The following is a 25,033-nucleotide window of genomic DNA, read 5'->3' as shown; positions in this document are numbered from 1 at the left end:
CGACAACGATTCGTTTTCATGTCTGTTTCTAAACTATCAGTCAATAGTGAATGGCTAAGACAAATTATTTGAAAAGACAAAATAATTTTCTGCCATAGCGCTCAGATTTGAAGGGAGGAAATAAAGTGAAATAAAACAAAGAAACTGCAGAGAACAAAGGCATATTTACATCAGTGGAACTCAGACTCCACTGTAAAAAAAAATGTTGCAATTCAAATGAAATTACAATTAATAGCAGCATTTTTGTTGAAGTGTCTCAAATTATCCCATTAGATGCTGAAGCCCAAGTGGTTTCCATGGCAATATTTTCTCTAGATGTCAGCCACTATGTAATATTTTTGTCCCGGATATACGACAGCCTGAAGCTTTTAGTGTCTTTCATTTGGGGGGAGGTTTTCTGTTAGATAACCTCAGTTTATGTGTATGCATTTAACTGTGTGTTTTATTTGCAGTTGGTTTCTGAGCCTAAAGTCTACAATTTTACACAATATGAGATTTAGTAAATAAGAATTACAACTCCCTGGCTTAAGTTCATGTGCTGTATTTTTTAAAAAGCGGGGGGTGGGGGGGTGGTTGTTACTCCTTTTTCTCCCTACCTGCTCAGTGGGACCGGCAAGAAATTTGAGGCTAAAGTATTCAGATCTCTTTTTAATATTTTGTTCTTACAACTAGCTTTGAAATCGGTTTCTTGTACTTAAGCACCCGCCTTGAAACGGCCTCTATTAATTTTTCACGTTCTGTAAATGCAATCAAAAATTCTGATCGGATAGTAACGTTTGAAAGCACAGTTAGCACTGTTCATGACTTCACAAGTGTTACTGTAACGGTGATGACCATTCTCCCTGTGCTGTTTGGGCCCGCGAGGGATTTGCGTCTGGAACACCGGGGCTCTGTGCCACAATGTTGTGTCAGGGTCCTGGGTGGATTGCTCCGCTCAGCTGCTGCTGTCAGCATGTCAGTTATCCTTCGTCCGATAACATGTCTCTCCTGCTCAGTTTTGAAGCCACACAGACAGCCCACCAGCCACAGAGAAAACAGCGTCATTGCATGGTCTGAAGGGGGCTGACTGATCAAGCCCAGTTGTTTTCCCAGGTATATGGGAGTTTTTGCAACAAAACAAGGTATTTAGAACATCAAAAGATACTGTTAATTAAGGAAGAACCAGACATCTCAAGGTAATGAATTGAGCACTTAACTACGCACGGGAAGAGGCAGGAGTCTGGGCTCACTGAAGTCAGTCCTTTGATATTCACCTTGAGGCTCTGGGGCCAGTATCCCGTTTTTCTCCATCCTGAATCCCCTCAGGGTGCACCGTGGGGGTGGCTGCAGTGGCTTACTGGCTTGATAGCCGCAACATCGATTGTTTACTGATACAGCAGCTGACATTCTTTGGCCACAAGTGTCATTTGGGGACAGAAGAAAAGCGTTATTGAATATAGTCTTTGTCTATTTGACGCAAGTCTGGTCCTCAGACTTAACATCCCAAAATATAGGTTCCTGGATACTCCAGCGCCACTAAAATTGCTCTGCTCTCCTAGCACACTTGGAGCAGGGTGGCGGGGGATAAAGTTAGCAGCCAAATGGAGCGTGTGACGTGGATGAGGTGTGTGGTTTGGCCTCGTCAGTGTCCCTCGGTCTCCATGTTTCTCAGTGTGCATTTCCAAGAGGATGCTGGTACCCAGAGGAGAGGATACTTAACAATGAAGTCATTTGAAATAATTTACATACAAATGAATCTTTTGAAATCATATCAAAATAGCAATGACTCTGCTTGCCAGAATAAAATGGATTTGCCTCCAAGGATGTAAGCACTCATATACATAAGGACAACCAGCCTCGAGTTACAAACAAAGCCATGAAAATAGGGATGTTCACGCAGACACAGAACCCTGCCCTTGAACTCCTTAAGGACTTTGTTGGACCTGCAGGTTTTCCATTGGTTGTTCTCTGATGATAACCAAAGACTAGTGGACACAGGAATCGCTAGCAGCTTTTCTGTATTCAAGATGTTTCTTTCCTTTGTTGGGAAAAAGTAAGAATGCTGCCTTGCTTTAAGGGTAGAATTGAGTTTAGGCAAGTGACTTTCAAACTTCTACCTGCGTGGGTGACTTTATTATTCGAAGAGGCTACACAGATGTTTATACACCTCTTAATGGACTGATTTTAATTATACCAGTGAACGAACATCCAATTAGCTTTGCTACTTGTCTGCACTATTTGTCATTGGGACTGCAAATATGATTAAGATTGGCCCTTGCCTTTAAGAGGATGAAGTAAGGAGTGACATGAATTAAGATTATTGCCATTAGATCCCTTTAAAAACTAAAAATAGAGTTACCCTGTAATCCAGTAATCCCACTCCAGGGCATATATCCAGAAAAAACTCTAAATCAAAAATACACATGCACCCCAGTGTTCATAGCAGCACTGTTTACAATAGCCAAGACATGGAAGCAACCTAAATGTCCATTGACAGATGATTAGATAAAGAAGATGTGGTGTGTATATATATATATATAATGGAATACTACTCAGCCATAAAAAAGAATGAAATAATGTCATTTGTAGCAACATGGATGGACCTAGAGATTATCATACTAAGTGAAGTCAGACAGAAATATAAATACCACATTGTATCACTTATATGTGGGATCTTAAAAAAAATGATACAAATGAAGCGGAAACAGAGACTCACAGACGTAGAAAACAAATTTATGGTTACCAAAGGAGAAAGTGCGGGAGAGGGATAAATTAGGAGTTTGGGATTAACAGATGCACACCACTATATATAAAGCAGATAAACAACAAGGTCCTACTGTACTGCACAGAGAACTATATTCAATATCTTGTAATAATCCATAATGGAAAATAATATGAAAAAGAATATATATATGTAACTAAAACTATGCCCAAGATGAGCAGTGAAGGTATAAGATTTTATCCTTGAAAAGCAACTCTCGGTCTTTGAAGGGTGGTTTACATCAGGGAATTATGCATCTTGATGACCAAATCTTACTGTGTCCTGTGGGTGTATGAGTTACATCGTGGAACCTACAATTTCAGGCAATTCACTATGAAGAGGTAGGGGTCATAACTAAAACCACATTCATGCTTTAGATTAGTATTTTGACTATATAAACAAAACTCTTCAGTGAGGCTTGGAAAGTTCTCATTAATAACAATTTTCATCTTTTTTATTGTTCCCTGTATATCTCCAGCACTCAGACTGGTGCCTGATATAGAGTAGGCATTCTACAAAGGTTTGCTGAATGAATGAATGAATGTACTGGCCATATCTACTTAGTAATACTTCTCTCAAGAGAGAACTTAAGTTTAAAGAAGAAACCAGAGTTTCTAAAAACGTTATATTTGTTTTTATGTGAGCCAGTTTTATTCGCATAAGATAACTTTATGAGCTGTATGCAAAAATTAAATATCAAATTGTTTGGGATTAATGATCTACATGACTTTCCATTTCTTCCCCTCCAGCCAGTGCTGATTTTCCGTATAATCCAGGACAAGGCCAGGCTATAAGAAATGGAGTCAACAGAAACTCGGCCATCATCGGAGGTAGGTGATGTGTGGAGCAGTCTTTCACGTGGCCACGCACCTGTGGGAGGTAGTCATCTTCAATAAAACCATCATCTAGAAGGGAAAGAGTTACCTGGATTTTTACTTTATTTGTTTTGCTATTTAACTATGAGTGAAGATTGAGAAGTACAGATGTAACCTGGCTACCTTTTAATGCTAATTTGTTTAAAAAAAAAAAAGAGAGAGAGAGAATGGTAGTGGTGAACTAGCCAGAATCAGAATATGCAAGTATGTAGTCATGGCAACAGCCAGGACATTTCTTCCTTGCCCTCCAGTCTTTTCCACTCTCATCCTCTAGCATCTTGAGTGGTCCAGGAGAACCTACTACAAAAATGGGAAGGACTGTGCCCGTCTGGTTTCAGTTATCTTAATCAAAGTTACCAGAAAATTAATCAGCCGGAGTATCTAAGGTCTTCTAGTCTTTTCTTCTCACTGCAGATAGACGTGCAGAATCACTTGACTCTCCTAGTGCAATTCCTCATGTTTGGATCAATACTGATAACTCTGTTGCCACCTTCTCTCTCTGTTCTTCTGTCTAATTTCCTAAAGAGGTTTCTGACCTCTCTGAGGATGGCGAATATGGTAAGCGTATCAAGGAGTTTAAAGCCAGCCAATCAACTCAGCTTAGTCAGCAGGTATATTTTCTATAGGAAGAAAGTAGATACGTGTGTGTGTGTGTGTGTGTGTGTGTGTGTGTGTGACTATAAAATTAGAATACATTCAAAATTTTTCCTAATGCACATTGTCCAAAGTTACAGGAGCATCTTTTCACGTGCTTATTGCCATTTGCAAAGCTTTTGTGAAGTGCCTGTTTAAATCTTGCCTGTCTTTTAATTGGATTGTTTGATTTCTTGCTGTTGATTTGCAAGAGTTCTTGTATTCTGGCTACAAGTCCTTTGTGAGACATACATATTGTGAGTATTTTCTCGCAGTCTCTGAGTTGCCTTTTCATTTTCTGACTGGCATTTTTTGAAAAGCATGAGATTTTAATTTTGATAAAGTCCAATTTTTCTAACCTATTTATAGCTTGTGGGGATTTTTAACCCTATCTAAAACAAAAAAAAAAACTGCCTAAGCTAAGGTTGTGAAGATTTTCTCCTAGAAATTTTATACCTTTTGTTTTTATTATTCAGTCTATAATCACTTTGAGTTAATGCCTGTGTATAGTATGAGATAAAAGTCAAAAATCTTAAGTGAATATCTAGTTATTCGAAGACCACTAGTTGGACTATGTTTTTTTCCAATTTAATTTCCATGGCACTTTTGTCAAAAATCAACAGACCATATGTGTGTGTCTCTTTTTTCTGGCCTCTATTCTGTTTCGTTGGTCTGTATGTCTTTCCTTGGCCAATACCATGCTTCCTTTATTCTTGTGTCTTTATAGTAAGTCTTGAAATAAGCAGTGTAAGTTCTACAATTATTTTTTAAATAATTTTCACTATTCTAGGCCCTTTACATTGCCAGTATGAAATTTAGAATAAACTTATACATTTCTACCAAAAAAATAGTTTGCTGAGTTTGCTGTAATTTTCATTGGGATTATATTAGATCTATAAATGAACATCTTAACAATACTGACATTGAAATATAGTATATCCATCCATTTATTTAGGTCTTCTTTAGTTTCTCTCAGCAAAGTTCTATGATTTTTAGTCTACAATCTTAGACAACTGTGTTCAATTTGTTCTATTACAAATGGTATTTTATTACTTTCATTTCCAAGTCTTTCTTGCTTATATATAAAAATACAAATTTGACCTTGCTAAATTTACTGTTAGTTCTAGCAACACTTTTTTGTATATTCCTCAGAATTTTCTATGTAGACAAGCCCATCCTCTGAGAATAGAGTTCTTACTTCTTCCCAGTCTGTACACTTTTTATTTTTCTTGTTTGATTGCACTGTCTAGGACTTTCAGTACAGTCATGAATAAAGGGGCTGAGAGCTGACACTCTTGCATTGGCCATATTTTAGGGGGAATGTGTTTAATATTTCACTGTTAAGTACAATATTAACTGTAGATTTCTCCAAGATGCCCCTTAACAGGTTGAAAGTTTCTTTCTATTGATAGTTACCTGAGAGGCTTTTTGATGAATGGGTGTTGAAGTTAGTCATATGCTTTTTGTGCTTCTGTTGAGATGATCATATGGTTTTTCTCCTTTATTTACTCAATGTAATAAATTACAATGCTTTATTTTTTAATGTTAAATCAGTCTTACTTCCCTAGAATTAACACCACTTTGTTATTTTCCTTTTTACCTGTCGCTGAGTTTCAATTGCTGAAATTTTATTAAAGAGGAACATTCCATCACTTTCCTTTCTTGTAATGTGTTTATCTGGTTTTAGTGTCAGGATGATGCTGGCCTCATAAAATGAGTTGAGTAGTATATCCTTCTCCTCTATTTTAAATCAGACATGTAGGATTGATATTACTTCCTTAGGTGAAGTTTGTTAATAGTGTTTTTGAGGTGTTCTAAATTCCTACTGATTTTCTGTTTGATTGTTCTATCAGTTACTAAGAGAAGAGGGTTGAAATCTCCAAATACAACTCTTTTCAGTTCTGCTAGTTTTTGTTGTTTTGGAGTTTTGTGTTTTGGATGGGAGAGTAGCGTTTGAGGGAACCATGATGAAGTGGGGGAAAATGTTGGCAGATGTATAGGGTTTGTTTAACCTCCAGTGCATCTCCTGTCTCCACCAGGGGTCATTGCCGTGGTGATTTTCACCATCCTCTGCACCTTGGTCTTCCTCATTCGGTACATGTTCCGTCACAAGGGCACCTACCACACCAATGAAGCGAAGGGAGCAGAGTCAGCAGAGAGCGCAGACGCCGCCATCATGAACAACGACCCCAACTTCACAGAGACCATTGATGAGAGCAAAAAGGAGTGGCTCATTTGAGGGGTGGCTCTTTGGCTGTGGGATGGGGAGGGGGGATTACTCGGAGGGAAAGGGACAGTAGCACCCTACTTCATACTCCTGAGCACATCCTTAAAATATCAGCACAAGTTGGGGGAGGCAAGCAACAGAAAGTTCCTGAGACTGATCGCCACAAAAGATACTTTTTGATATTTCTTTATAGCTAAGTTTCCCCTTCTGTATCAAAACAAAATAATACAAAAAAAAATGCTTTTAGAGTTTAAGCAATGGTTGAAATTTGTAGGTAATAACTGTCTTATTTTGTGTGTGTTTAGAGGTGTTCTAAAAACCCATGGTAAAGGGGCGAGTTTTCTACATTTTTCAGAGCCCTTAGAATTGGGGTATTTTTTCTGGAGAAAAGCTAATGCACATACACATGGCCTCCAGCATTCTCTCCCTTCTGCATAGAGTCAACCTCTAATGGGCTATTGGAGTAATTAGTTTGTGTTCCTATGATATTTATTTTGGTGTCCTGTGAATTGGAAAAGGAAAGCAAGGGTCAGAGAGAACCTATGATTTGCCAGTTTTCAGAGACCTCAGTCTATGCCAGTTCTCAGAGAGTTCCTGCCCTAAGCAGCTGAAGAGAGAGAGGGTGGGGACAGCGTAATCAACACAACCAAGAGAAGCTTTAAGAGCCCGGGGATGCAGTTTCCTGTTGGGGTTGTTGGTTTTATTTTCCATTGGATTCTACGAGATAATATTGTCCCATATATAGTCCTAGACTCAACCAGTGTCTGTAACTATCAGCTACAATCCCTGGTGACCAGCTGTTACAAAAGACCTTTCCTCTGCTTTACCTACGACATGTTGGGTTAATTGTATGCATGTGTGAGCAGCTCGGTGGGGAATTCAAGCCAGATGTTAAGATTTGTTTGCTCCATGTCTTTTATAGTCGGTTAGCAAGAGCATGGACACTTTCTAGCGAATGCGTAAATTAGGTTATGCTTTTTGTTTTGCTTTCCATCCCTAGTTTTTAAGACCCTGTGACAAAATCCTAGCAGACAGTGTCCCTTGAATGGAAGCACCAAAATAAAGCCAGTTATGATCGCTATTTTTATTGCTATGACTCTGGAATCATGGGGAAAACGCTGCCAGTTTTTTAACTCATCTATTCCATGTATTGGTCCGTCCTGGACAGACACACTGCTGTGAATCAGGGATCTTCCTCGGCAGAGACCTTTGAAGCTCGGGTTCATCACAACCTGGTAACTGGTTAGAGAAGGGACATGTCCAGTCAACTGTTCCTCAGTTTAAGCAGGAACCTTGATCCACTTATTCCAGCAAATAACTATTAATTTAAAAATAATAGACTGTGTGTGAAACAAACGGGGCAAAGCTCCAGCTGGAGCATCTAAAAAATAATTTCATTTATTTATTTCAAGAAAAGATTACACAAAAGTTATTTCTACAATGACTACCATTTATAATTGTATTATTCAGGCTTTTAGACTTAATAAGTTCCTTAAAAGTGTTTTTAGACTCCAACATTTTGAGGAAATTAAGTATGATCACTTTTTTCTTTCACCTCCTGGAAGAGGGCAAGATGCAGCTTAAAGGTACCGGTGCTATTTTTCTGATGACCTGCCTCAAGAAAATGGAAATTCTTGTTCATTTGGGTTCCATACTCAAGATACTTGGATGCCTAACTTAACTGGAGGGTCTCGGTTTCTTGAGTGATGGAAACTGTTATCCAGAGCTGCACATGACCCCAGTGTCTGACGTATTCCAGAGGAGACAGTGGACCAGTCACTTCACCTTCAAGTCAAGGTAACAGAACAAAAGGGAATCCTAAGGCCCTTTTTACAGTTGCTGACCTCAGGCACCACCATGAACGCCCTTTATTGAAAAAAGGTCTTGATCTTTCTTCTATGAACTGCATTTAAAATGAAAAGCCTTTATTATGACCAAACAGAACACTGTAGCAGATGACATATCGAAAACAAAAGTTATTTATTTGACTAAGATGATTACCATTAAGGATTCTTTTATAGAGTGTCACATTGAAAAAGCAAATTTTAAACATTGCATTTAAAAATGTTTCTGATTTCTTAAAAACCTATGTTACAGGTATTACTTGTGCACTGAACAGATAATGCCAGATGGAAATCTGTTATTTATGGCATTTCCCATAATAGCTTTATTCTTTATACATCGAGCATGTTCCCTTTCTTTCTAAAATTATTAAGGGGTTGAAACAATCAAACACAGGCCTTATACTAAAGTGTTCTCACCCCTTCTCTTCCCTGTCTTCTTTTCTCTTTTGTGCCACAAAAAGTGAAAAATAAAACCTAACACTTCTCACCCAGTTTTGGAGTGACTGAAGGTACCAGTGCTTCTCCCATCTCTCCATCCCTGGAGGTTACAGAGCTATGACCCTGGCTCTGCCCTTAAGGGGGTGACAGCCTGGCCAGCGGACAGTCGACACAGAAAGGTGGATAAGGTATTAAGTAATGAAGTTAAGTGCCAAATGAGTGCTGCAAATCTTCTCTTTGGGACCGCAGTTTTCACCAAATTTCCTAAATCTGTTTGTGAAGGCCGCATCCAGTACCTTCTAGAGGGTGAATCATTTGGTTCTTGTGGAGAAACAGAAGCAGCCTTTTTTCCAGCCCCCCAGGCAGCCGTGACCCTCTGACCCGAGCTCAGGGCCCAGCGTGGCTTTGTCAGTCATACTCTGCAAAAGCTTGACATCTTACATCCCAGTACCTTACCTGTCAAACACAAAGACCACTGGTGGTGTCTCTTTAAATAGTAACAGACAGAACAAAAACAAAAACATTTTTTTTAAACAAGAGGTTGTTTTAAAGTTTCAGGGAAAGCTGGCGGCTGATTTAGGGTTGTTTGTGCAGGGAACCCTCCTCAGGTGTAAAGCAAGCATCTCTGTTTCGAGTTGCTGGGATTGGGGGCTTTGAAGGAACGCAAAATCAGGGCCGTTCTAAGCTCTCAACATATCCCCTTGAGCTCCAGGAGCTCAAGATGGGAGACGTTACATTCTTGTTGTGTTCTTCCCTGGCTTTTAGTATATAAGACAACATTTCCCCTTGTGGCCTTCACCCAGCCGCTCAGAAAAGAGAGACTTGTTGTGTGGAAGTTTTTAAGGAGGAGCTGGAGACGAGTTTGGAGAGGCTTTGTGGGAAAGTCTGTTGCCCTGCGTTTGACAGACAAGCATCCTTACCTGACAGGAGCAGGATTTCAGAGGCGCAGGAAGAAGACCTGGCAGGAGCCCCAGAGTGGATCTGAGTGTTGTCGCTGAACATCTGTGCAGAAGTCACCAGGTGCCACTGGGAGCTGGGTGCACTCGCACCATAGAAAGCTCCAAAGGAAAAGCAAACAGCGACCAGTTATGGGAACATAGTGTCAAGGTAGCGTCAAGAAGGAACTTTTATTTCCTTCTGTAACAGGATCTGATCTTTCTACTCTACGCCTTGCTCTTTTTCACCTTCTCCTTTCTCCTGCGGTGTCAACATTTTAATGGTTCCTTTACCTTCACCCCCACCGAATTATTAGCACTTGATTCGAACCTCTTCATATTTTTTTCTTTTTCTCCCTTCTGTCAAGCAGTTTTCAAAAAGAAAGGCAACAACTATTAAACTGAATTTCAGTGAGCCAGCCAGAAGGATCTCTAAATGGCTAGTCCCACTAGAGCCACCTCATCCGGAAACAGATGGGAAGCAGATAGTGTGTCTGACTTGGGCTGGAAACCAATGGGCACCATTTTTAAAATGGTGTTTAGGTAAGAGTGGATCCTAAGAGCCAGCTGGTCGAGTCCTAACCCCTCCTCTCTCCCTGATCTCGGCCTGGTCGCTGAACCTCTGGTCCTCTTTGCCTCCTATGTGAGATAGAGCTGTTTTATCTAACTGACAAGACAACTTGTGAGGTGCCATGGTTTCTTGGCTGCAGAGACCTTGAAACCCAAAAATAAAGGCCAAAGTCAATGGACCTATTAGAAGACTCACTTCCCAGCTTGTGGTCTTAAGTCACATCAAAAGAAACAACGTTGCCATGTCCGGGAATGTAGAGACTCGGGGCATTGCTGAACTAGATTATGAATCAGGTAGACAGCAGAGAGCTAATCTGTCAACATGGGGAGATGAAACACGGCCAAAGGCCACAGAAACCAGAACTCCATGTGTATAGAGCACGAGGTTCCCACCTGGGTGTGATCTGTAGCTTACACTGTGCCCCAGTGTGATTGGACAGGTTTATAAGTAAGACGCCACGAAAAGCAAATTGACTACTTCACTTAGCCCAGTGGCTCTGTGCCTACAGTACACGTACCCTGCATGATGATGTTGGAAACCTTCGATTTATTTCACACCAGTATTTTTTTGGATACAAGTGGTATGTGAAACTTACTGTCAGTGAAATAGGGAAACTGTGTTGAAAAGTTGGTTATCCCCCATGGAGCGAAGACTGGCCAAAGGTAATAAAGATACACAGGGACACAGGTGTTAAAAATAGGCACTTATGGGTTTATTTTCCAGGTGAAAATGTGCTTTAGGAACAGCTCTGCTTAGATGGTCTGCACCATTTTCAAGTCTCGGCTTATTTAGAACTGCTGGGTTCTGAGATGACTGGAAACACGGAGATGTCTCTCCTCTTGCAGGCTGAGAAATAGTTCCCATACGACTGATTCTAAGTTTTGTTGGATTTTTAAATTTTTTCTGGTGAGCATAGTGACTGCGGAGGTTAGGGTGGTGAAAAGTTGGGCTAGTATTCTTTCTGTAAAGTCAGTTAGGATTCCATCCCTGTGGAGTAACACCGAACTTCACTCTCTAAAAGCAACAGCATGTAAACTAGAATGAAAGAAGGTAATTATGTATGTATGCTTAATATTCTTTGTGAATGTCTTTCACTGAACTAAAATTATATTAGAAACCAGATTGATAAATAAAAAAAAAAATCCAAAATAGTTTTAATTATCCTAAAAGTGATTCTTTGTGTTTTTGTTTTACTCGATTCTCTTAGAAGTCATTTTCACCCTTCAGCGAAGAAAGTTCCAGGCACTGAAACATACACCTCTTTGGAATATAAGCTTTCCAAAAGCTGTGGGGATGTGATCCTTCCTCGAAGACAGGTCTTACATGGCGGCATCCATGGCTAACCTGCTTTGCCACACAATCCATCCCTCCCCTGTGTTTCCTAAAGTAGCTTAATGGATGTTGGCTTCACAGTTTGGATTATTTTACACACAGCTTGATAAAATGTGGTTAGAGTTAAGTGATTTACAGGATATATTCTGAGCCTCATTTGGGATGAGCGAGTAACACGGGATAATGGACAGATGTGTCCAGGCCAGTGAACTAGGTAACAGGGATTTACAATGGGTCCAGAGGGGCAGATCTTTCTAGATGCACTCTGGACATTAAGAGCTGTGGTCTTCAGTTATTCCTCCCATTTTCTGGCCTTCTGTTACCATGGGGAAGCCATTTCCTGCCAATCAATTTTCAGTGAAGCATTTAAATGTACACTGAATACATGTGAATTTCAATTAAAAGCGCGGCCTTTCTGTTCTTCAGCAATTCCGCAGGCCAGTCAATAGCAGCGTCACTCCAGTATATTTCAAAGGTGTTATGCCAGGAGGGTCTTTGTCATGATTCTGCTTTTCGAGTGTGATCCAACAGGTGTGGGGGGAAGGTCAGAAAGTCCTTGGAGAAAAGCAAATCAGCACTTAGAAAAGTTCATAACAAATTTTAAAAGAATGAGCCGGCAAGTTCAGGATCTACCACCTGCAACCAGAGCATGGGAGGCACAACGTGCTCCCTCCCCTCCCCAGTCCCGCCGGCCACCAGCCGTGTGGACACCAAGGTCAGCACATTCTGGGAAGGCAGCGGCTTTATTCTGCACAAGGCAATCTTTGTGACTTGAGTGGGGAGCAGGGAAGCAGAGAAGGATAGAAGGAGTGGTTGCGGGGGCGGGGTACAATGAAAAAACATCCAATTTTAACCTCTGTCGGGGCTGACACGGCCTGAGGGACTTACCAGAACACAGAAAAGAGGAAATAATTGTGTTATTATTTTTTGAGAGTTTGTGGCCTCCCAAAAGAGCCTACGTCTGAAAGCTAACTCTTTTGAGCCAGTATGAGGTCACCATTAGCATGTGTTCACCTTGCCGTGGTCACTCCAAAGACCATGAATTCCGAGAAACCAGGGCTGAATAACCCCTGAACCTGAAGCGCCCTTTCCCCTCCCACAGACCCGCCAGCACGCCTGCGCAGGACCGCAGCCCAAAGCAGTTTGCAGAGAGAATACAAGCGGGTTTGGGGGGGGGAGTGAGGGGGGTGTTTCATTTTTCCATAATCTTTCCGTTCGTCTTAATTCATCCCCTGGGTATACAGTAAGTAAAGTCTCTTGGGACAGGTAAGTAAATACTTATGCCAAGTCTTCACCAAAGGACTGAAACCTACAGTTTTGTTTTGTTTTTTTAAGTCCCTGGGACTGAAGCATGAGAAAGGTAGTCATTTATTTCTTCTAAAAATAGAAATTCAGATTACCAAGTGTAAATTAAGACATGACAGAGGTGCTGTATAGCACAGGGAACTATATTCAATACCTTGTAATGTCCTATAATGAAAAGGAATATGAAAAGGAATATATATGTGTTTAACTGATACACTAAGCTGTACACCAGAAATTAACACAACATTGTAAACCAACTATACTTCAGTTACAAAAAAAAAAAAAAAAAGATGTGACAGAGATGAAAAAGGCCGAGATGTAGAAAATAACATCTTGTTAACATTTTGTTTGTTTGTTTACAGATAGAAAGTTGGAAGACAAAATCTGTAAGTCTAGAAAGGTCACAGCGAAAATGGAACAGGAGGGCAAGCTTTTAAGTCATGAAAGCTATAGAAAGGGTAAATATGCACTTACTCCTTAAGACCTAGTACAGGAGGACTAGGAGCAACTTTTGGAGCCAGAAAGGAGGTACATTTAGAGCCAATAAAGGAAAAAATACAGGGCAGCCAGAAAGAATTGTTGCAAGCAAAAATAAAAAACAAAGACATATAATTATCTTCTAAAAATGACTGTGATTATTTTAATTATGATCCCACCACATGGATTTTAAATGGAAATCAAGATTGGGGAATCAGTTCATTTAATAGATATTAATGGAATGCCTCCCGGGTGCTTGGCACCAGTCTGGACTCGGGAGTCTCCAGAAAATAAGACAGACACTTCCCTGCTCTCGTGAAACTCAGGTTCTAGTGGGAGGAGAAATGTGATAAGCAAATAAATAAATAAAATGCAAGAAAACATGATGTCTAGTCGGGGAATTAATTACCTTTCGTGGGGGGAGGTAACAGTGTGACTGCGTGGTTGCTTTCGACAGGTGGGGAGGGAAGGAGGACTTCTCCGAGGGGACAGTGGAGCTGAGCACTGAAGAGGCAGGAGCCTCGCAAAGATGGGAGGGAGGCTCACTGTGGACCAGGAAACAGCCGAGGGGGCCCCGAGCTCAGAGGTGTGGCCCCTGAGACAGTCCACGTGTCTGAGAAGAGGACAGGAGGGGGCACCACCCAACAGATGCCGTCTCCCCTCCGCACGTGTGACTGTTCCTTCTGACCGTATTTGAGCTGGAGAGACTCAGAAACAATTTCAAAGTGTTTAGAGAGTGTGATTATCAGGGTTCTCTAGAGAAACAGACCAAGGGCGAGAGTGCTGAGAGAGAGGGTTAAAGGAAGCAGGCTCGTGTGATCTTGGCTGCCAAGTCCAGAATCCGTAGGGCAGGCTGGCCAGTTCCAAACTCAGGCAGGGTTGAGTGAAGTCTTATATATGTGTACACACACCCGCACACACACAGTCGTGTATGCTGCACTCAGTGAACCCACTCTTGGGTATAAAGCCCCCCAAATTCTCAAATTCATCCCGAAAAGTCATGTTTGAAGACATCCGCCTTGGTGGTGTTGGTGGAGTAGGGACCTGAAGGCAGTGCAGCAGCCTGGTGGTAAGAACCCAAGTTTTCAAACCCCACTCTACCACTTACTAGCTTCTTGATATTTTTTTGCTTCATTTCTCCATCTGTAAAATGGGGATCATAGCAGAATTTAAGTTAAGTTACTTACACATTAAGTTACTGTAAGGATTAAATTAGTCAATACATATAAAGTGCGTAGAACAGAGTCTTGCGTAATAAGTACTCTGTAAATGGTAGCTGTGAAACTACCCTCGGGTAGTTTCTTAGAGAAATTCTTGCAAAGGCCCATAAGGGGACATGTGTACGGACACTCAGAGGAGTGTCTGCGGTAGCCAGGAGTGGTCAGCATCAGAAGTATCTGTCAAGTCGTTACATAAAATAAGGAATGCTGTATAGTCTTCGGAAGTCACCACTACATACATACACAGCAACCTTACGTCTTAAAGGGCAGGGAGGGATGAATTAGGGGTTGGGGATTAACAGACACACATTACTATATGTAAGATAGATAACAAGGACCTCCTGTATAGTACAGGGAACCATATTCAATTCCTTGTAATAGCGTATAATGGAAAAGAATCTGAAAAGAAAGTATGTATATGTATCTATATGTATAACTGAATCACTTCGCTGTACACCTGAAACTAACACCGTAAATCAACTACACTTCAATAAAAAATTGTTTAAAAGAGAAAACATAGTATAGAGTGAAAAGGTAAGAAACAAATTAGACTCATAAAACAATAGAATTTATTAAAACTAAAAACCTACATACAGAACAATGAAACATTTGCAAGGACCCATGAATAATTAAGGCTCTGCACATGTACATATACATCCTTCTATAAAATATATGTTAGATAGAAAACAAAATATTACCTGTCACTACATGTGGAATGGTAATGCAGGAAGTGGGAGAGGGAAGTGGGGTGGAAAGGACATAAAGGAAAACAAAAGAGAATTTGCATGGACGGATGATGACAAAATACCTTTTTCTGGGGAGAATCACCAGCTTACCTCCCAGCCCGTGGTGGTGGGAGGGGAGAGAGAGGGGCAGGGAGAGCAGCTGCCCCCTCCCCCGCCCCCCTGTACACAGGGCAGCACAATGCAACGAGGACTGCAAGGGGCCCGACGCAGGAACGGCTGGCAGGAAACGCCACTGCTAATGCAATCAATTAATCAATAAGAATTAGTAGATGATCAAAGACAATGTGAGAGGAGAGTGACAGCAGAGCATTTCCGTTCTTTTAAATCCAATAAAGATCCCTGTATTGCGGAATTGAAGGAAACTCAGGGGAAAGGGGCCTGCCCCTCCCTCTCCGGTTCTGCAGATGAACAAACACGGACCCCTTTACAGGGATGTGAACGGAAGAGGCCGCCTGGCTACATCCGCCTGCGGTTTCGGGAAAACCGCCCACCCTGGACCGACTTCGGATGACCCGCCCACAGCCTGACTGCTCACTCGGAGTGGAGTAAGGTCTGTAACCAGTGTCGAGTGGAACCAGAACAGCAATTCTGCTGGTCAAGTGAGTTTGAGGAAGGTCAATGGTCAGGTGTCCCTTTATGAGAAGCTGGGCCAGTGGGCAGGTGTCCCTGTTACATGTCCTCATCGTAAAGAAAACGTCCTGGTTAAATCACAGATCTTGCTAGAAGCACGCTTGAAGCTGTGTCAAAAACACAAGAAGCTTCTGTAATATATTTCTGGGTGATCGCATTATAACTCCTCTAAATTAAATTTACAGAGTTCATTGGCTTTTATTCCAAGCAGTAACCATGTGTGCCCTTTAAATCATCACAAGTGTAGCAGCTATATTGATGACTGCCAGACCTGTCACTGCGAATCTCAGCATAAGCACTGCAGAAGGGAACTCTAAAGTTTAATTGGTATCCCTGTCTGGTATTAGAATATACAAGTCCGGGACATATGGGGAAGAAAAATGAGTTAATGTGAATCGTCTTAACATGAAGCCAGCATACAGGGCAAAACAGACAGCTGCATTTATTCTGAAGCACTTGCCTTGACACGTGTACTGTATTATGTGGTCGATCTGGAGGAAATATTTACACAGCCCACAGACAGAAAGGGGCTTTAGGAGTGACGGGGTGCTGATCTGGGTATGGTGGAACAAACTGAATTTACTTTTAATGAAGAGCAGCAGTCAGTGCAGGGGGAAAAATGTATTCGCTAGAGTAAGTAGATGTGAGGGAATTCTTTTCCAGGAGGACGAGGAGTGATAGCAGCATAAAGGGTAACAAAGCTTCAGTAAGGTAGATGGGGTAAAATCAAGAAATAATGCTGGATGGATGCCCTGCCTCAGAGTGCCTTTGTTTACCTGGGAGTCTTGGGCCAGACAGTCCATGGTCACAATGAGATGCACGGATGGGGTTTTGGGGCCACATGGTATTAGCTTGACCTCTGGAGGAGCTGGAGACTAAGGTCAGCCGTAGGGGCGGTCAGTTATGTCTATGTGAACCTAATAAGAACTCAAGACACCAAAGCTCAGGTGATTGGCAATATTTCATGCATAACATCACACACTGTTGCTGGGAGAGATACGCAGGGTCCTCACAGCTCCACTGGGAGAGGACAGCCGGACCCTCCCACCTGGTCTCTCCTGTACTCTGTGCTATGTGCTCTTTCCCATTACTGATTTTAATCTATATCTGTTCACTGTAACCATGAGTGTAACAATTTGCTGAGTTCTGTGCAGTCCTAGCGAATTACTGAACCTGAGGGTGGTGTTGGGGACCTCCTCCCCAAATCATAATCATACACAGCCTTTCTTGACCAGTGTTTTTTCACTTAACAATAGAACATAATTGTATCTCACATTACTTAATGTTTCCGTCATTTGAATGGCTACCTGATATTCCAGTATGTGGCTATGCCCACACCTACTTTACTTCTAGTTCACCTCTTTTACTATTTTACTGTACCTCTGTTGTTGGATATTTAGATAGTATCAGAAGTTTCCCTAGGAAAATATTGCTTCAAAGAACATACGTAGAAATAGATTTTTTTGTTTATCCATCATTACTTTATGATAAATTCCTAAAGATAGGATTCCCTATCAACTGATATATATATATTTGATTCACATTGCCAAAGGGTCCTGCCAAAGATTTTACCAATTTACACTCCTCACACCCTCATCTGCTCCAAGCATTAGCATTTTCCCATTTCTGCCAAATTAAAAGGTGGAAAATGTTATCTGAATATTAATCTAATTTGCTTTAATTTGCATTTCATTGATTACTAATGAGGGTGAACAGCTTTTCAGATGTTTTTACTAGTCCTTTGAGAACTCCCTATGGAATATGATCATTTGTGAAGCTCTTGATAATTTTTTTTTCAATTTGCACCAATTCACACTCCCCCCAGCAGTCTTTGGGGACAGGCTGATTTCAGAAAAGAGTTGTATCCATGCAAGCTGGGCTCATGGGGACAAGCCAGCGGGGGAGGCCACTTGGGCTGGTAGATTTGAATAGAAGGGCTTTTTCATCAGGGAAACACGCACATAACAAGGGTGGGATGTGTTTTAGAACCTGAGGCTAAAGCGTCTTGGTGGGAGCAGAGGGCAGGTAGGTGTGACTCAATGGAAAAAAAGTAGAGATGAGCAAAGGGACCTCAAAGTGGAGAGACCTTGAATTAAAACCACACTGCTTATCCTGTGGGCAGGAGAAGCCATGACTGATTCCTAAGCAAGGGAGTGATTTACCACTACTATTAAGTTTCCTGCTTGATTGAATATTTAAATTCTCAACAGGTGTGGTGATCTCTTAACCACGCTTCTCAGAAGAACCAGGTGAGCCTTTTTGGCAGCTCTAGGAGAGCTGGGTTACAGGGAAAGACACAAATATGAAAAATGTGCTTTGAGTCATTTTTGCTTGGACTCCTATTCAAATCTATCCTAAAAAGCTAGAAGAAACTCAACAGCAACCACAGTGGAAAAACCAATATTGTGGCAACAACCAAGATCTAGGGTTCTTTTCCTTCCTAAGGCCTCTTGCTGAAACTGGTGAGCAATGGTAGCGCAGGTGGGGTCAATTCCAGGAAATGAGCCAAGTTGCTTTGTGGTTTAAAACAAAAACCTGGCTTAAATGAATAAGAGCCTGTAGTGGTGTTCTTGGTACAAAGACTAACTCTGTGGCATGCATGCTACTCAATCTACAAACATGTATTAAGAGCCTGATGTGTGCCAGCACAGTGCTGGGTCCTGGGGATGAACATGAACAAGTCTCTTCTAAGAGCCTGTGCCTTGTGTCAGGCAGCACAAGTAACTCTAATACTTGGGAGTCTGTAGTAGGTGCTAATTTAAAAGTTCCAATAGCAGTGCAGCAAGGAAAACATCGTCAGAGGGGCAGGGCAGTTTAGGAGGTAAGAATCTGAAGCCAGAGCCAGCTGATTGGCTCAGACCTGGGAACTATTTGGCTTAATTTCACTAATCTCAATTTCCTCAACTGTAACGGTGAAGACGATAGTAACCGCTTCATCTTGCTATTCTTGAAAGGATTTTGAAAACAATTATGAGCCCTTCCCAGCATAGTGCCTGGCATGATGGAAATGTCACTTATCACTGGAGCAGCCCTCAATGATTTTTTCAATTATTATAATATCAAACTTTTCTATGATCATTGACTATTTTATTTAAAAAAAATTTTTTTTATTATTGAAGTATAGTTGATTTATAATGTGTTAGTGAGACAGGAGGGAAAGGGGCAGGGCACAGCCATTAGAGGAATGACAGCATTTAACACCAAAATGATGGAAGATTCCACTCCCAGTTGGCCTTGAGGATTAAGATGGTGGGAGATTTGACTTCTAGTAGACCTTGAGCTTCATTATATGCTCATTGCAACATATTAGCATGAAAAATAACATGCCCACAGGTACCATGACAGTCCCAAGGCCAACCATAGGAGGTCAAAGAGTGGGCAGTGGCCCAGTTCCTGGGAATCCCAGCCCCTTCCCCGGGGCAGCTGGAATAGTCCTCCCAGTTGTAGACGTGAAGCTACCGAGCCCATGAAAACTGGCAACACCGAGCCTCGTGACCGCCTCTCTCGCTCCCTCTTCTTCAGAGAGACACCCACACTCTGTCTATGGAGTGTGTATCTACCTTTATTTTAACCTGCGCACCCAATCCCCACATCTCGTGGCCTTTCTTTTCCTTCTGAAACAGCCTGCAGTCTATGCAGTATGTCTCTCTCTCTGAATAAATCTACCTTTACTCAACTGTGGCTCACTCTTGAATTCTTCCTGCGCAAAGCCAAGGACCCACACTGGCAGGGAACATCCCAGGGGGCTCCATTGAGACCAGAGACACGGCCCTCCTCACGCCCTACACCCATTTTTCCTTCATCATCAGTTTCTGGTGTATAGCATAATAATTCAGTTGTACATATATACATATTCTTTTTCAGATTCTTTTTTATTATAAGGTTATTACGAGATCCTGAATGTAGTTCCCTGTGCTCTACAGTAGAACCTTGTTGATCTATTTTGTATATAGTAGTGTGTATCTGCTAATCCCAAACTCCCAATTTATCCCTCACCCTCTTTTCCCTTTGGAAACCATAGGTTTGTTTCCTATGTCTGTGAGTCTCTGTTTTGTAAATAAGTTCATTTGTATCTTTTTTTTTAGATTCCACATGTAAGTGATATAGTATCCACATATAAATGATACATTTGTCTTTCTCTGACTTCACTTAGTATAAAAATCTCTAGTCCATTCATGTTGCTGCAAATGGCATTTCATTCTTTTTATGGCTGAGATAAATACACACACACACACACACACACACACACACACACACCCCACACTCACACTTTCTTTACCCAGTCATCTATTGATGGACATTTTGGTTGCTTCCATGTCTTAGCTATTGTAAATAGTGCTGCTATGAACACTGAAGTGCATGTATCTTTTCAAATCAAACTTTTCTCTGGATGTGCCCAGGAGTGGGAATCACTGGATCATATGGTAAGTCTATTTTTAGTTTTTTGGGAACCTCCATACTGATGTCCACAGTGGCTGCACCAAATTACATTCCCATGAATGTTTATTTTAAAACTGTCCTTAATCACGGATGAACCTTGAAAACATTATGTGAAGTGAAATAAGCCAGACACAAGAGGGTTTCACAACAATGTGACTGTCCTTAATGCCACTGAATCGTACACTTACAAATGGTTACAACGGCAAGTTTTATGCAAGTTTTATGTCTATGTTTTACTGCAATAAGAATATATTTCCCCGTGGTTTCCCATCATGAAAGAATAATGCCAACTAATTGTTTGCTAGAGAAACTTGTTCTTAAAGAATAAAGTTTCTTTCTCTATCCACACGTCAAGTGCCCGTACAGGCTCTTTGAGACTGTGGTTCTAGAGAGTCCCGTGACCCCTCAGACCAGCTCCTTGGCTCCCCTCCCTCCCCAGAGCCGCCCTGGGAAGTGCTCCCCGAAGCAGAACGCGCAGCGGAGGTGCCCAGGTGGGGCCGCTCGTTCTCCCACGCGGCCCCTCCCCAGGCCACGGCAGAGCCCGGGAGGGATTTACCCCGGAGTCTGCGCTTCCCGGGCCTGGAGGAGGGGGATGCGGGTCCTCCGCGCTACAGGGGGAGGCAGAGAGGACGGCGGATGTGCCTGCAGCCACGTCTGCTGGGACTCCTGGGCCAGCCCATCCTCGCGCGCGGTTTCCGTCTGAAAGGTGAGCGCTCTGCGTTTGCGGTAACTTCCCTACAAGCCATTTCTCAAGCGCGAAGTAGCGGGGCCAACAGGAAGGCCCAGCAGAAGGGGTGGACTTATCTCCTTTAGGTTGCCGTTATTCCTGTGAGGCTAAGGGAGCTGGGGTATCAGAAAAGGTGCCTTTCACGTTTTTCTGCAAAAGCTAGGAAAAGGGGCGAGGTTGTTCGCAGGGTGAGGCTGTATATTTGGTTGACATTCGTCAGGTGCTGTGAGAACCGGCCTCTGGTGGATCAGAAGGTTCCCTGGTGGCAGGTGAGGTGCCGGTTCCCACACACGCTGCCCCTCGGAAGTCCTGTCACTTCACGTGGTCCCCGTTCCCCCAAACCTCATCTCCTAACACCTCTAGTGTCCCTTCTGGCGCCACAATTCTGCGGCAAAAGTCTATGAAGTTGAAGCCAGTTCAAATCACTGGGGCCAGTGGGGCTAAGGGCAAATTTTCCTCTTCTCTGGGCCCCGTCTCCAGGGAGGTGAGGTTGGGCAGCCTGCCCTTCCTCCCTGGCCCAGAATGCTTAATTCAGCTGGTCCTGCATTTCAGCGGGTCTAGCTGGGATGTGGACGGCTGTCTGCACATTGGCGCACCTAGTTCTGCAGGGAGCTGGGCCCTGTGCCCCTTCCCAACACCCAAGCATCTAGTTGGAGGCCTGATCCTAATGGACTGTGTTTCTAAACCCCAGATCAACTCCCTCTTCAGCACTGAAGGTAGGTTCAGTCAGGCTCAAGTTCATCACATCCCTCTGGGCAGCCAGCTTTGCCGCCCACAGCACCCCCCATCCCCTCTGCCCCTGGCCAAAGCACAGAGCCAGCAAACCCACGCAGAGCCTGACGATCTGAGGCTGCGAGATCTCTTTAAACAGTTGGCACAATTAAAACAGATTTGATTTCTGAGAACTTGATTGTCTTGTCAAGTCACACATGTTGTGGGAAGTGGCACCCACCAGTAGCAGAATCAGTTTGTGTTTGTTTATTGAAAAAAGATGGGGAAAACTGACTCGGGGCTTTCTTGGGAAACTTGCCCTAGTAGTATGAACAAATGACCGGCACCGAGATGACAACAAATTTGTTCCTAATCATTAACTGAAAATATCAGAAGCCCTCGCACGTGGGTTTCAAACCACACCACCAGCCCTGCTCGGGGAGGATCAGTGTGCAGCTGCGAGTCCTGCAACATCCAGAGGCTGTTCTGATCTTGCTTCCAGTTCGTTTACTGATGAATTTCCCTGACTCTTGTGGAGAAAAATTCCAGAGGATGGTTGTCTGTCCTCTGCCCCAGACCCGCCGTCTCTATAGGAAGGGGTGCCTTCTCTGCTCCTGGAGCGGCTTCCTGCTTCCCCCATAGATGTGTGTGTTGGGGGTGCAGGGGCACAGTACACTTTTCCTGGGGGAACTGGCTGTGCCCAGAGACAGTTTGGGCACCGAGTGGCCTTTCCTGCTTGGAGCATCTTCTTGATGCAAAGTGACAGCCCAAAGGTCCCCATGGAAGCTGTCATCAGGACAGGAGTTAAAACATGTCCTTGTTGGTGATTTTTGACCTTCAACGACTGTGATTACTCAAGCTGACCTTCCCCCTGGACCAATGTCATCCTGTCCAAGAGCCGGATTTCCATGGACATCATCTGGGCACACTGTCCAGTGTACTTTTATCTTTAGTCCTGTGTAGAGGGACTAACTTAGAGAGAATATTCGTAAAAGGTGATAAACTCCTATTGAAATTTATATGGTTATACATTTTGGTTCCCTCCTCTTCAACAGCTGTTGCTTCCAGAATGCTTTTGAAAACGTTTTTGTATTGAAGTAGAGTCGGTTTAAAATATTATATTAATTTCTGGTGTACAGTATAGTGATTTAGTTATACATATGTATTCCTTTTTGTATTTTTTATTATAGGCTATTACAAGGTATTGAATATAGTTCCCTGTGCTATGCAGTAGGACCTTGTTGGTTATCTATATATATATATATATATATATATATATATATATATATATATATAGTAGTTATTATTTGCAAATTCTGAACTTGCAATTTAGCCCTCCAACCCGCCCTTCCCACCCCCCAACCTCCGGTAACCATGTTTGGTTTCTATGTCTGTGAGGCTGTTTGTGTTTTGTAATTGTGTTCATTTCTGTCATCTATTTAGGGAATCCTCCTACACTGTTAGTAGGAATGTAAATTGGTGCAGCCACTATGGAAAACAGTATGGATGTTCCCTAAAAACTAAAAATAGAGTTACCACATGATCCAGCAATCCCACTGGGCATATATCCAGAGGAAACTCTAATTTGAAAAGATTAAAAACATCTTTGCAGTTGTACCTTTTTCCTCTTTCTTTGGCCCAAATCCTTTTCAATGAGAAGCCACAGGGCTCCACCAGCTACGTCACCCTTTGTCAATGCGATGAACCTTCACACTTGCCTTTTTCTGGGGCCACCAAGCGTATCAAATTTGGAGGGAAAGAAACTACCAGCCACTCTTTCCAGCCTCCCCACTGCATCAGTCTGCCCAAGCCACCATCACAAAATACTGCAGAGCAGGCAGTGAACAACAGAAATTTATTCCTTGCCGTTGTGCGGGCCACACGTACAAGATCAAGGTGTTGGCAGGGTCATCTCCTTCCTTGCCTGGCAGACGGCTCTCTTTCTCTAGTATCTTCACATAGTCTCCACTGTTTGTCAGTCTGTGTCTTAGTCTTCTTGTAAAGATCCCAGTCATACTGCATTAGGACCCACCCCGACCACCTCATTGTAGCTGCACTACCTCTTTAAAGGCCCTGGCTCCAGATACGGTCACATTCTGAGGGACTGGGTGGTCAGGACTTCAACAGATGGATTTGCGGGGAACACAATTCAGCCCCCCACCCACCTTACAGAAGAGAAAGTGCCCTTTTGAAAGACCCTCCTTCCAAGCAGCTTCTCCACGTGAAGCCACAGGTCCGCTTCCAGGCTGCACCGCACGTGCTTATGCAGAGTGGGTCCGCGTGGGCGGTAAGACATCCCAGAGAGTCAAAGCGCTACAAACCCCCCCTGTGTCTCCTTTGAAGACCCCGACACAGAGCAGCTGCTTCTCTCAAAGACTGAGTAAGAATGGAGACCTCCCACGGGCTTTCCTGCGGAAGACCTTGCACAGCCTCGAGGTATCGGTGGCATTCAGGACTTCCAGAATGCGCTGTGGCCTCTAGAAGCCTTCCCTTCATCTTTCCCTCCCTGGCTGTGAAACCTGGTTCCCCGCAGTTGGAACTGGATGAAAGAGGGCTCCTGTGAAAAGCAGGAGGCGGCCAAGCTGACAGCACAGGGCTGAGGGGATTGGCTGATTTCCTCCCTGAAGAAGGAGAGGATGCTGGGAGGGCAGGTACCGCGACCCAGAGCTGCCTCTCACCAAGACAGTCTGTTCACCCAGATGCTGACGCCTGTTGTTAGCAGATGAAGAAATGAATGTGTTTCCCGAGGAACTATGTGTTCTGACCAGCCTTGGTTGGCTATGTGCTGGGGCTAATTACTCGACCTCTGGATAGGTTTTCTTTCTGACAAATGAAGAGAATTCAATCAATCAATCCACATAGGGTGCTTCAAAGTGCTTAGCAAAGAGTAATGGTCCAGCCAATATTATTATTTTTGTTAAAAGAAACGTCAGGTACAGGAGTTTAAAGCCAAGGATGTTTTCTTCAGGTGGAATACGCAGAAAAGTGTTCGTGGAAAGAGAAGATTTTGTAACGGGTCCTGGAAGGATTTGTAGGAGTTAGCCAGGCAAATATGAGGAGAGGGCGTTCTAAGCCAGCTGAACTAGGTAAGTAATGACGAGGGGGCGGGAAACAGTGGCGTCTGGATAAGCAGAGGGGAGAATTGCTCCCAAGTGGCAGTTCTAACTTCTTAAAGTGATCCT

At 42.8% G+C, this 25,033-nt stretch overlaps 1 protein-coding gene across 2 annotated transcripts in view; it reads left to right on the top strand.

Annotated features, from left to right (window-relative positions):
• Positions 1–11,432, top strand: part of CNTNAP2 (contactin associated protein 2) — a 347,743-nt gene extending 336,311 nt beyond the window's left edge. For both annotated transcript variants that reach the window (XM_032483274.1, XM_014561544.2), the window contains 2 exons: positions 3,490–3,570; positions 6,288–11,432. In XM_032483274.1, coding sequence (XP_032339165.1) covers positions 3,490–3,570; positions 6,288–6,487 — 281 coding nt within the window. In that variant the 3' untranslated portion in view covers positions 6,488–11,432. The remainder of the gene's footprint in view (positions 1–3,489; positions 3,571–6,287) is intronic.
• Positions 11,433–25,033: the final 13,601 nt, after the last annotated feature.

Source organism: Camelus ferus, chromosome 7 (assembly GCF_009834535.1).
Source record: "Camelus ferus isolate YT-003-E chromosome 7, BCGSAC_Cfer_1.0, whole genome shotgun sequence".
Classification (NCBI taxonomy): Eukaryota; Metazoa; Chordata; class Mammalia; order Artiodactyla; family Camelidae; genus Camelus; species Camelus ferus.
The sequence above is the reverse complement of the archived record's forward strand: the minus strand, read 5'-3'. Positions and strand labels throughout refer to the sequence as shown.